The 11,830-nt window shown below is 42.3% G+C and overlaps 1 protein-coding gene across 1 annotated transcript; it reads right to left on the reverse strand.

Annotated features, from left to right (window-relative positions):
* Positions 1-424: 424 nt before the first annotated feature.
* mtpn (myotrophin) lies at positions 425-11,513 on the reverse strand. The gene is made up of 4 exons (XM_076111588.1): positions 11,147-11,513; positions 8,638-8,751; positions 7,483-7,566; positions 425-1,787 (listed from the first exon to the last, which is right to left on the reverse strand). Exons 1-4 carry the CDS (start codon positions 11,210-11,212, stop codon positions 1,701-1,703), a joined length of 351 nt encoding a protein of 116 aa, XP_075967703.1. The 5' UTR covers positions 11,213-11,513; the 3' UTR covers positions 425-1,700.
* Positions 11,514-11,830: the final 317 nt, after the last annotated feature.

The raw sequence follows: 11,830 nt of genomic DNA on the forward strand, positions 1-11,830 counted from the left end.
GCCATAATTTTCTCTGGATAGCGGTGCATTTCCTGTATGAGAACTGACTTTCCGATACAAATATGGAGCCAGACATTCAGACAAATCTAGTGGGAGGTAAAGTCAGTCTGATCCATAGTGGAAGAGTTTGGGACAGAGTCACAAACACCGATTACGTGGCCCGAGGCTAATGGAACACTAAGGGACAAATTTGTCAAACAGCGTGAACTCTACCCGTTATTCATCGGATTCTATAGTTCTGGAAAAATGTGGACTGAGTGGCAGTTCCATTTGTACAAATTGTCAGCTGTCAAATAACTGCAGCTTATTTTCTCCATCAGGATGCTTTGAATCAAAACCTAATTTCTTTCTCAGCTAACCACGCCGAAGCTTTCCCGCCCCAACAGTTTTCATTCCTTTGTCAAATAAAGTTCAGGTGTCAGAATGTTTTATAGATATTTTTATTTCTGTTTTTACAGACTTGTCACAACAAAGTCAGAAAGAGCATCTTTATTTTTTTTTTGTTGTCCATTACATAGTAGTAATTCATTTTTGAAAGCAACCAAGTGAGGACCAGCGACCATTTCATAGCAGAAAAGCAGAGGCAGTTTTGACATGCAGCGAAACAGGCAGGGCTTCTAACCAAATCCAAGGCAAGGGGAACGCCAACAGCCCCCAACCATCCAGTTCCAACTCTAACCCCGATTTACGCATCACAGAGCCCCCAGAGCCCATCAATTACAAAACACACAGAGAAGCTGCAACAAAAAATGAATTATCACTCTGACATCTCACTCCAGGGGTGACAAAAATCAACAAATTTCTAGAATTCCTTATTCTATTTTGTGCCGTTAATGTTGCTTCGAAAAAAGGGATTCAGTAACGGATTTTAAAATTGAAACATTCAAGTCTTTCTAGTTAACCAGCATGGTGATTCGTCAAGGAGTATAGAATATAGTTTATGCATTACCAACGCAATGATTGGTCAAAAACACTGTTTGATATGTAAGTGATATGCCAAGTAGAAAAGGTAAATTTGACCCCAGGACCTCTCTCTCAGCCAACGTTTCCGAAATTTCATGATTGGAACAGTTTTGTCTATTTAAAAAAAAGAAATCAAGGTGGAGGAAGAGGCCACAAATAATGAAAGGTAAATATAATTCAACTTTACAACGTTTCTTTTCAACCGATCTAGTGTAGTACAGTGCAATTACTGTTTATTTCATGAGATTAAGTCCTGGCCATACAATACTTATAGTGAAGTTGTACAAAATGTTACACTATTAATCTATTACCATTTGATTTCCAAGAGAGAACTGCAAATGAGGTGTATTTAAGTGCCAAGCTTTGCGTTTACATTACAGAGTGTGAGTTCTATTCAGAGCAGTGATTTTAGGATCCAGATGCAAGAGCGCTCCCCCAGTGTTTGGTCCCTAAGGGAGACATAGCTGACAAGTCCTGCTGTTAAATGGCTACAAACAGAGGCCAGAACAAGAGAGAATCCTATCCCAACAAACTTGGGGGAAAGAAAAGAAAAATAAACATGGTAAAGGAAAATCACCAGACAGACAAATAACCCTCTAACAAACAGACAAAAGCAGTGTTAAGACAGATGCTGATCGGGGTAAAAAGGGGCAAGTCCATCTTCTGTCAAGGGACCACTGCATCCATCTGTCCGTCCGTTCACCCACCTGTCCAGCCACCTCCCACACTGTGGTGTCTCACTTGAGCAGAGCCTTTATAGCAGCGTCCTCGGCAGCTTCAAAGGCACTGATGCCGTCCGGTCCTTTCCGGTCTTTGTCAGCTCCCTGTGGAGGAGAGGGGGACATGAATATTAAATATGCTAAGAAGGTGAATCAAGTCTCCCTCACGGTGTGATGCCAAATCCACTTCATTGAGCCAGGGGTTAAGGTGAGGAGTAGAGACCTCAATCTATAGCCTCTTGTTGAATAACGCGTCCTCTGCCCATTTGTAAGAGGTACCGGACAATCGGAGGGGAGAGCTTTGTGAACATTGGAACACGCCCCCTCCCATCAACAGAGGAGAGTCAGGACTTTGGCTCTCTATGGCCCAGATACTACGTTTAGACCCTGGTCAACACACAGGTAAGGTTCTTGAGTTCCTGAAATGGTTCCTGGGGTGGAAAGGGACTACATTTGGGAGGTCAAACATGTGCCATGGAGAGCAAACACTGCTTATCAGTGTCTATAATTCTTCCTACGATTGTCTTGCCTATGGCCACACACCCTTATTCATCAGCTATCCTTATGTTAGCAAAACATTAATGGTGAAACTTGTCACTTTTCTCTAAATCAGTCACTTATCCAAACAGCACATGCACAATAAAGCCACAGACGCAGAGACAGAATCATTTAAGCTCTGAGGGATAACCGGGTGAATGTAAAAGCTGTGAGTGGACATAATCTTTCAGAGGACAAAAAACGTAAGTAAAGAAGAGAGAGAATGAGACAGGCAACGTATTGAATGCAGTGACAAGAGATTTAATGGGCGATGGAGGAGTGGAGGGGCATGTGGTGGAGAGACGTCCCTTTGTTTGGCCCGCCAACTTTAGCCTCTTAGCAAAGGGCTTACAGCGCCAAGGCAGAGAGAGTCTATTGTTGCGTGGAGAAGCAGGGCATCAAAAACAATGCGACCCAGTTCAAGGGCCCGGCCCTGTGAGGATGGTTGTCTGGGTGCAAATTTCCATGCCACAGGAGCAGCAGAGCACATCCCGAGCAGGAGAGATTTACCAGGGCTGAGCGGATTTGCAATCCTAATTGGTAAGAAGACCAAAGACAAAGTCATAACATGCTTCACCTGTCATTGTCAACACTTATGTTACGATAAAGTCTGGTTGTGTAACAGTCCAACTATGACAACTGGTGACCCCCTGGTGACATTTTGGACACATGTTTATTGGCTTTCTTTCTGAGAGAAGATTGATACCACCCTCACAGCTGTACACAACATGCTCGCGACTGGCACAACGACTTAGCTTAGCAAAAAGACTGGAAACGGGGCAACAGCTAGCCTAGCTCTGTCCAAAGGTAATGAGATCCGACTAACAGAAAACCAAAAAATTGCTTTCTTTAAATGGGGGTTACTGTATGTGCCTTGCTATATTACGTCCTAGAGTTTAGGCTGTTGACTCATGATTTGGAGGTCTACTTCAGATGGTTTTGATGTCCAGGTCTTCCTATTTCAAAAAGAATATTAAAAGATCATCCTCCTTTTATTTTACCTGCAAATACACAGAGGGTTCCTTCAGCGGAATGTATCTTGTCAGAAACAAGACAGGTCAGAATGATTCTGATAGTGTTTTAATATTTTTTCTGATGAAGTGTTGTTTTATACACATGTTTAAAAACAAAATGCTGAAATAAAGATCGTGATAAAACATTTGTCTAACCCTTTCACCATCAACACTACGCTTGCCTTGGGACAAACGAGGAGTCTACCTGACAGGCACAATTGTATAACTTGTGTCCACCATCATGTTTGTAACACACACTCATATTGCCCCAAACAGTATTCTCGAGGGTCCGCCACAGATTGAGTATTTATGGTGGAGTTGCAATAATATCCGTGGCCCATACTCCTCCCTGTTGCTGCCTCTTAGGATACACCATGCCATCCCAAATGGACATCCAGCTCAGTGGCATACTTCTGACACCACTTACATTAATGAGCTTTCCCTCCCAACTTGAATACCTCACTGTCCAAACATGACCCAGTCAAGGAGAAGCTAGTGGCAAAGTGACACACGGCCTAATGATTAAGAATGGCCTCCCAGGGTGTCTCCAGTCAAACTGAGATGCATCACCAACCTGGATTGTGGAGCCACACGAAGCAGCACTGGGGCAGTAACGTAACGCCACTGACCTGCTAAAGTGTCCATTAACTTTTCATTATGCTTTTAGAGAATGGAATTGAAACTCCTCCCATGCAGAAGTCTTCAGATATAAGGGCAGCCAGAGAATCGCTCAAAACTCACTTGAAATGCAACGCTAACATCCGACCCATCGACCTGCTGGCAGCAGTCAAACATTACTGATCTGTAAAAGTGCAAATCTTTAAGACCCGGCAAAAAAAAAAGCCAAGGAAAGTCAATATCTGTATTGAGCTGTGTCCGCTAGGGCCTAGTTGAAATGAATGTATTTGGTATGGGTGAGGGAGCTGCATCAAATCTTGCTCAAAATTGAGAAGGGCTGATTGGAGTTCACATGGTCACTTTTCATTATTTAGAAATTAGACAAATCACATGAAGATTCAGAGCTGCAATTAACCTTTTTCTTCAAAACATCAGTTTCTCAATTAATTGCTTGATCATAATTAGCATATGAATTCTTGAGGCCCAAAAAAGGTGTATGGTGAGGTTCACAGTGACCTTTGACCGCCAAATTCTAATCTGTTAAACCTCGAGAGCAAGTGGACATTTGTGCCAAATTTGAAGAAATCCCTTCCAGGTGAGCTTTAGATATCACGCAACACAAAATGGGTTGCGTGCGGCAAAGCCCATCGGAAGATGATGCCTGCTAGTCTGTTTAAATTCTTACTTATAGACTACTGTGAGCAAAATAAATGGCAAATCCTCCTTTGTATTGAGGACACACAATAAAGACACTTTATAGGGTCAGGTTTAAAAGCCAAGGCAACAACAGGACAGTTCCTGTTGTTGCCTTGGCTTTTAAAATACAAAATAATACGGCATTTCTTCCTAGTCATGGGTCATGTACAGAGTTTCTCATAGAAAAAAAGTGTGTGTGTATTGATGTGTGCATGCCCTTTCATTATTGACTAAAGATTAACTGGCTGGCCTCTGCAGGCCGTAATCAGCACTCTCGCCAGATCTTACGGCTGGGTCACCTATTGGGGTTAAAATGGCCTTTCATAATTCACTGCCAACAACAGCACAGCACGCAGTCAGGGGGGCAGGGGTCAGCTCCCATGATGCACCAGGGAACCAAGCCATTTTGTCGGAAAACACAAGACCGTCTGACAGTTGAATAGTCCCAATTCAGTATTCTCAGTGGGTTCCCTTTATCCACTTGTAAAGTCGTGGCTGTTGTGCTACAGGTGCTGCCGGACAGAGTGGATATGCAGCAGCACAGTCAATACGGGGGCTTAGGGACAATCTATTCATCGCATGTTAAGACACATGGCGAGTTTTTAGAGCCGCCAGGGTGAGGTGTATTGAAATCTGGTCCCTGTGGTGACCGATGACCTTTTGGCTGCATCTGGGTGTAAATCCTTGTTGGTGCTTAGTGGAGACGAGTACGCAATATCTTCGCTGTCCACCGTAATCCCTGTTCAGATGAGCTATGGCTGCCTGTCTTGTCTCATATGATACCACAGACAAAGGCTTTTCTTTTACAAAGGCCCAGCCAGCTTTAAATTCCAATGCAGGGGTGGTAATTGCATAGCTGCCTATTTCAGATGTAGAAGAGCTCCTGGCTTTGAGGAGGATGTACTGCAGCTGTGTGGATATGCGACTGGTAGCAGGGGAAATAAAGCAAAATGACTGCAGTCAATAATGAAGACTTAGAAGTATTTAATTATTTAAAAAAGGGACGGCATGCTGGTTTTAATGTGTGATACGGCCATAACATGTGTCATCCAGTCTTGGGTCTGAACTACAGCCTTTACTTCCTCATTCTTAGCAGACATACAGTACCTAAAAGAAAAGGCTTAGGTATCACCAAACTAAGACAAGCAAGAAACCATCTACCATCTTGTTGTCACAATAATACTTAAAGTCAATACAGCGTATAGACCACAGGTCTGTGTCGAGTAGAAGTCAGCAATGTACCTGCAAATGCTTACCAGTGTTACGCATGCAACTTTTTAAGAGAAGAACTTACGAGGTAGTAAACTGCTATTTTCTTCCTGTTGGCATTGGCTGCTGCTTTCAGTTTATCTCAGAGCCAACAGCACTGCCAGGCCAGCTGACAGCAGTAGCCAGCTGCCGGCCAGCTGCTGGCCGATTGCTTGCAACACTCTGGCTTGTTGATGCGAGGGCCGGGGATGTGTTGATGAAAATGAGGGATTAATACATCCGATGCCAACAGGAATAAGTAAGCAGTAGAGTACCCCGAAAATGTCTCTCTAGCCGAACACCAGTGTTTCCCATACATAGATACTGTTTCCCTTTTTTTTTTTTTTTTCAAACGTCTGCTTCAAAGTGCAGTTGAAACTGAGAGCCGATTGAAAAATGTGCCCCGAATATGAATATGTGATTGTATAGAGTGCAAAAAATGACTTCCCTAATCGGTAACGTGAACGCCTCCTCCCGTCGTCCCATTACTTCTGTTAAGCCAAGATGATGCCACCGTGAAACAACTCTGTAGAGCTTTCATTTACCCTGCCTCATTTAGCCTGGCTGGGAACAGACAGCTGCTCAGAGACACATACTGGTTTGCAGCAGACTTCGACTGCAAACACATGTGAGCCATCTACATGGCATCATGCAGGCGCTGTAGGCTCCTCTCTTGTGACAGTAACTTAAGTTCCAAGCAATAGACTGAAAGTTCACGTTGTTTGCACCATTGCACTTTTGCAGTTTAGCATGAGACCAGTATGCTTGACTTCCACTTGAGGTTTGTGTGTGATTTGGGTCATGCTACAGATATAAAAAGAGTACTGATCTCAAATCAGGAAGTGGTCAGTTATAGAGACCTGTTGTATTCTAATGAGACTCGAGTGTTTAATGATAGAGGTGTACCATAGACAAAGAACTGAAGCAGGTCTTGATAGACAAGTAGCTTTTGTGGCCCTCATCTGTGTGGCATTCACGGTCCACAGGGGAATCAATCCCATTGCAGTCTGGCTCATTTTGGGCAGTGGGGAAACAGAGCTCCAGCCTAGATGAGCGGAAAATCTGTCATTTATATGAATATGAATGCTGTGCAGGTACTTTGGAGTTAAACAGTCAGGTAAGGTGTACAAGAGGCATTGGATTTCCTATAAAAAAAGCTCCTCCGTTAAAAGAGGCTTTTCCATTTGACTGTGATGGAACGCCACAAATCCGTTTTCTTCTGCCGGATGACGCTTGTCGGATTGGACATTCATTACGGTATGCTTGTTATTCGGTTGCATTTCTGCAGCGTATGCCAGCTGTGCCTGACTCCGTATTGTCTCTCTCCTCACAGCTGTGAGCACATGCCCACATCTATCCGACTAAGGTAGCATTTAAAATAGTCCCAGAGATAAACAACTGAGGGTTGAAGGATGGGACAGAAATTTAGACGCAGCAAAGGGCCGTGCATCTATGAATGAAACCACTTCAAAACAAGTGAACAGCAGCAATACTGTGTCATGCTCTGTGAACATTCCAGTACAGCCTCCACAGGACTGTGTTAAAGGGCCTTTTGTCCAGTGAGTTACCTCATCAGCACTCATATGGAGCCTCGGACACATCAACATGCACCGCGGGGTGAAGGACACTAGGACACTACTATGTGCAGACGCATGATGTGAGCATGCATATCACATAAAAGTACCAACCTTTTCTAGCAGGACCTTGACACAGGAGGTGTGACCCTCAAAACAGGCAGAGATCAGTGGAGTGAGCCCGTGTTTGTCTGGAGCCTGTGGGGGGGGGGGGGGAGCAGGTGGGAAAGGCATGAGTGGATAACAGAAAAAAATGTTTCCTTGAGAAAAGCATGAGCCGATCCTAAGCACAACCCCAAGCCTCATACACAAGAGCACATCTATCTTTTTCTCAAATAAGAAAAATAACTCCTGTGAGAGGTTTTACTTCTCCCTTAAAGCGAGAAATGAAAAGACACGCACTGCACTCCAACGCTATATTTATCTCAAATGTTTCAGAAGCTGAGCTGGTTATCAAGAGAAATTGAGAAATGCTCAAACATATTGGGGCTTGGGAGGCAAAGCAAAGGCTTTATGTTGGTGCAACTTTAAATCCTTGCGTCTGTGAAGACCGGACCAGTGGATGTTATGGTGTTGAGCTGTTGTATCTAATCTCAGGCAAGCGGGGGAAATGCACCAAGCTAATGTGGGAGCTTTGAGCATCAGGAAGCACCCTAGAAACTCTACAGTACAGAACACCATTGATGTACAAATAAAAAAAAAAAACCATCGAGGCTTTGTAAATTGTTCGGTAAATTATTTATCCAAATTTGTTTCACGCACACATCACAAAGCTTTGTTTCTTTCCAATGGAGTTTCATGCTGCTTGCACATACAATTCTACTGGTTACTGAACAGGCATATGAGACCTTTAGAAAAAGCTGTAAATTACAATAGAGCTCCATCCAAATTACAGATGTCAATACTGTTGGATGGGTAAGTGCCCTTTAAGTGGATCTGGATCAATCGACAACAACAACACCAGAAGAGACTATTGCAGCTCAGAGGGCCCATCAGGCTAAAGGTCTGGAAACAACAGACAATTGTTGAATGAGAGAATGGACACTAGCTGAAATAGCATATGATATACTGGTTTTAACAGTATATGAAGCCTGAAGCCTATTGTTAAACTGCTTGAGCTAACATGAACATTATCAATTTGTTTGAACTTGACTATGAAGGGAAGTAGACATGTCAAACTGTTACTTTTTTGTGGGCATTGTAACCATGGACAGTATGCAAATTAATGCAAAAAATAACGTGATGGTAGTTGGTCGTTGTGGCTCTTACATTCATATCTGCTCCCTTAGAAATGAGGTACTTCACCACATCTGTCTGACCAAAGTCTGCAGCATAGTGCAGAGGCTTCCTCCCACCTTCCAGGGTCCGGTTTACATCGTCGGCCTGGAAAAAAGAAAGACAACACATTAACAGGGCTGAAATGAATACAGTGTATGGCACAAGCCAACAATATGCATCAGACGGATCCGAGGACCCCATTCGCTCACTGTTGATACAAGCTCACACTGAAATACAAAAGACAAACAATTACATGCACCATCCTTTGCCCTTCACTTCCCTGCTGTGATGCTGTTAGTTCTCAGACAGCTAAGAGAAAAGACAGATAGACTCACCGCCCTTCCTCATTCCATTAACCACACATACAGCTTAATGTGTGCCAGGTGGCCCACCAGTGACAATACCTAATGGAAGACGTATCAGTAACAGCAACTTCCACATTTTCTCAAAAACTGCACTTTGACTACGACTAACTAATTGTTGGGGTAAAAAAAACATACATTAGTAGAGATGCACTTTTCTTGGCCAATTCTAATTTTTTTGAAAATCTAACCTGCCGATTCCCAAAGTCCTGGAATCTTCCAGAAAAATAGTTTCAAACATCCCGAAGTCAGTGTATTCCTTTCACTTTGTTATTGTCATCCTACGTGTTTTTTTTGCATAAAAACAGTTTGAAATACTAGGAAATAAATAATTTACCAAAAAAGTTTAAATTATGTATTATACGCTGCTTAAAGCTAGTGTTAGTAAGTTAAACAGGTCATAATTTCCCCTCTAATATCTAGTTCATATTGCTGGGAAAATATCTCCTTCAAAACAACCAAATTTATTCAAGTTTCTCACCAAAAACACATGAGAGCATTATAATTTACTTTTGCCAAAATCTCATTTATTGAGTAGAGATTGAACGCACCATAAGGCAAGTTAATGCAACCTTCGTTAACTTTAGCCATTGTGCTACGTGCAGTCGGCAGACGAGCCGATAACTGTGATTAGTGATCAGATCAGCTTGCTCAGAGGCAAGTATGGAAAAGGATTACAATATCATAAGTGTCTGATTAGGTTTGTTGTTTCTTTTCAAGGCTAATTTTGGACTCGCAGTTGTGACAAACTGTATTATTTATGTTTATGTCTTTTTCAAACACAGACACATGTTGTGTGCCGACGTAGAACTATCTCGCGGCACACGTATTTAAATATGACTGACAAGAAAAAAAGGAGGAAGAGGAGGGTGTTGAAATGGATTACACTGCAAGAGTGGCTTTAAAATACACTGGTTAGTTGCAATGGATTCTGTCAGTGACCAAAGCTTACAGAGGATAAAGTGTTAAGACATTCAAGAGACTGATTTTGGGCATCGAACAGGCTACTGATTGACGAGTCCAATGACAAAATCTTCATGTGTATTTAAACTTGACCTAGAACATACACTTTTCAGATGTCTATATGAAATAACGACATATTATAGCCTATTCTAATAATTTATTAAGCATACTAGTGTAACTATCCTGTTTGCAAGTAAAACTATACAGTAGTTTAATTCAACTATAAGCGAACGTCAAATCAATGTACACAATAACCTAATGTAGGACTGTATGTTAAAGCAAAAAATGGCCTCCTCCAGCAGAGGCAAACGCCAGGTTTTAATCTAAAAAAGCAGAAGACACTGTAGGCTCTGTAGTGAAATCAGCGTGGCCTAACAGGCACTTATAGGTGATTACTTTTCTATCAGTGTCTGCCAAAACAAGACTATGTTGGCGAGTGTGGAGGGTGCCGCCGGATTTGATGTAGCAGAGCCTCCTAGCTAGCTAGACACTGCTAGAGCACGGGCCCGTGTGGTGGTTAAGTTGGTAGCTCACTTATCCCACAGCACCTTTCTACCGACAATAACACGCATTGTCCAATAACGCGTTGTCAACAACTATTGTCGTTGCTGCAGCTGGATTTACAATAAACACGACGGTAGCAGTCAACGCTAGCTGTCTACATACAATGTGTACCACCACGTACCAGCTGATGTTGTTGTTGGTATGCTTACCAACAGGTTGCCTTCTGCGGAAAGTGGCAACTATAGCGTTTTGCCAGCCGAACTAAACATCTAAACCCACAAAGTATAATGTTAATGACGATAGTTAGCAAAACACTGACCCACTATTGTTTAATCAAGACTACGTTAGCACTGTGTGTTGCTAACTATGCTAACTTGACATTAATACTTACACTCAGTCCACGCTAACGTGTTACAACCTTGAATATTTTGAAACGAGTACAAGCTTAGCTAAAGCTGTATAAACTACAAATAACGTTGCGATGCCATCCAGCCATACCCAATAGCTTGCTTGTGTTAGATTACCTAACTCAACATTACCCAACTCCAGCTAACTGTAGCTTGCTAGCAAGCTTAGCAAGCTAGCTAACCAGTCTGCTAACTCACGTTAGTTAGCTAAGCAGCCACTCACTGGACAAAAATAAAAACAGTCAACACACACAGTCGTCTTACCGTTACCAGTTTGGCTTCCACCTCATCCAGGTCCCCGGTCTTCAATGCCCACACCAAATCTCCCATCTTCCTGTGTTTGGCTCAGGTGATGCTGCTTCCCTGCTGCAGGCAGTTGTCAAGTTAAATGCTAGTGCGTTAAAAGTTAGCTAGCTATAGCTGAAAAAAACTCTTCCTGTCGTCGCGGGTGAGGACGGTTGTAGGACTCGACTGAATAAAAACCTCCTTTTAATACCTAAGAAAGCTATTTTTGTTGGATTTGGCGTAACCCCCCGAGGAATGGCAGGTAAAAATAAGCTCAAAAGAAGTTCTGTAAGGCAAAGTAGCCGAGAGGGATCCGCCTTTCTGCATGCCAGAAGTGTTTCCGTTGTGGTTACCCGGAAGTGAGGTAATCGTTATGTTGCACTGTACAGTCTATGCAGGTGCTACCGGTAAAATGATAAACACTGAAATATTTTGATATTACATTTTGACAATTAAAAGTTGAAAAAGATTTCCCAAAAGATATCAAATAAATTGCAATCATTATTTTTATCCTTATTATATCATAATTTAGAAAAAAATAGAGGCTATAGGCACATGAATATTCAATATTATAGTAACAATTTAAAAATAATTAATAAAAACTGTACATCAACAATTAATGGAACTTAAATCCATTAGACTAAGATTAGATTCCTCGAAAAT

This window comes from Anarhichas minor, unplaced genomic scaffold, assembly GCF_050575085.1.
Source record: "Anarhichas minor isolate MPS153535 unplaced genomic scaffold, ASM5057508v1 ptg000045l, whole genome shotgun sequence".
Lineage (NCBI taxonomy): Eukaryota > Metazoa > Chordata > Actinopteri > Perciformes > Anarhichadidae > Anarhichas > Anarhichas minor.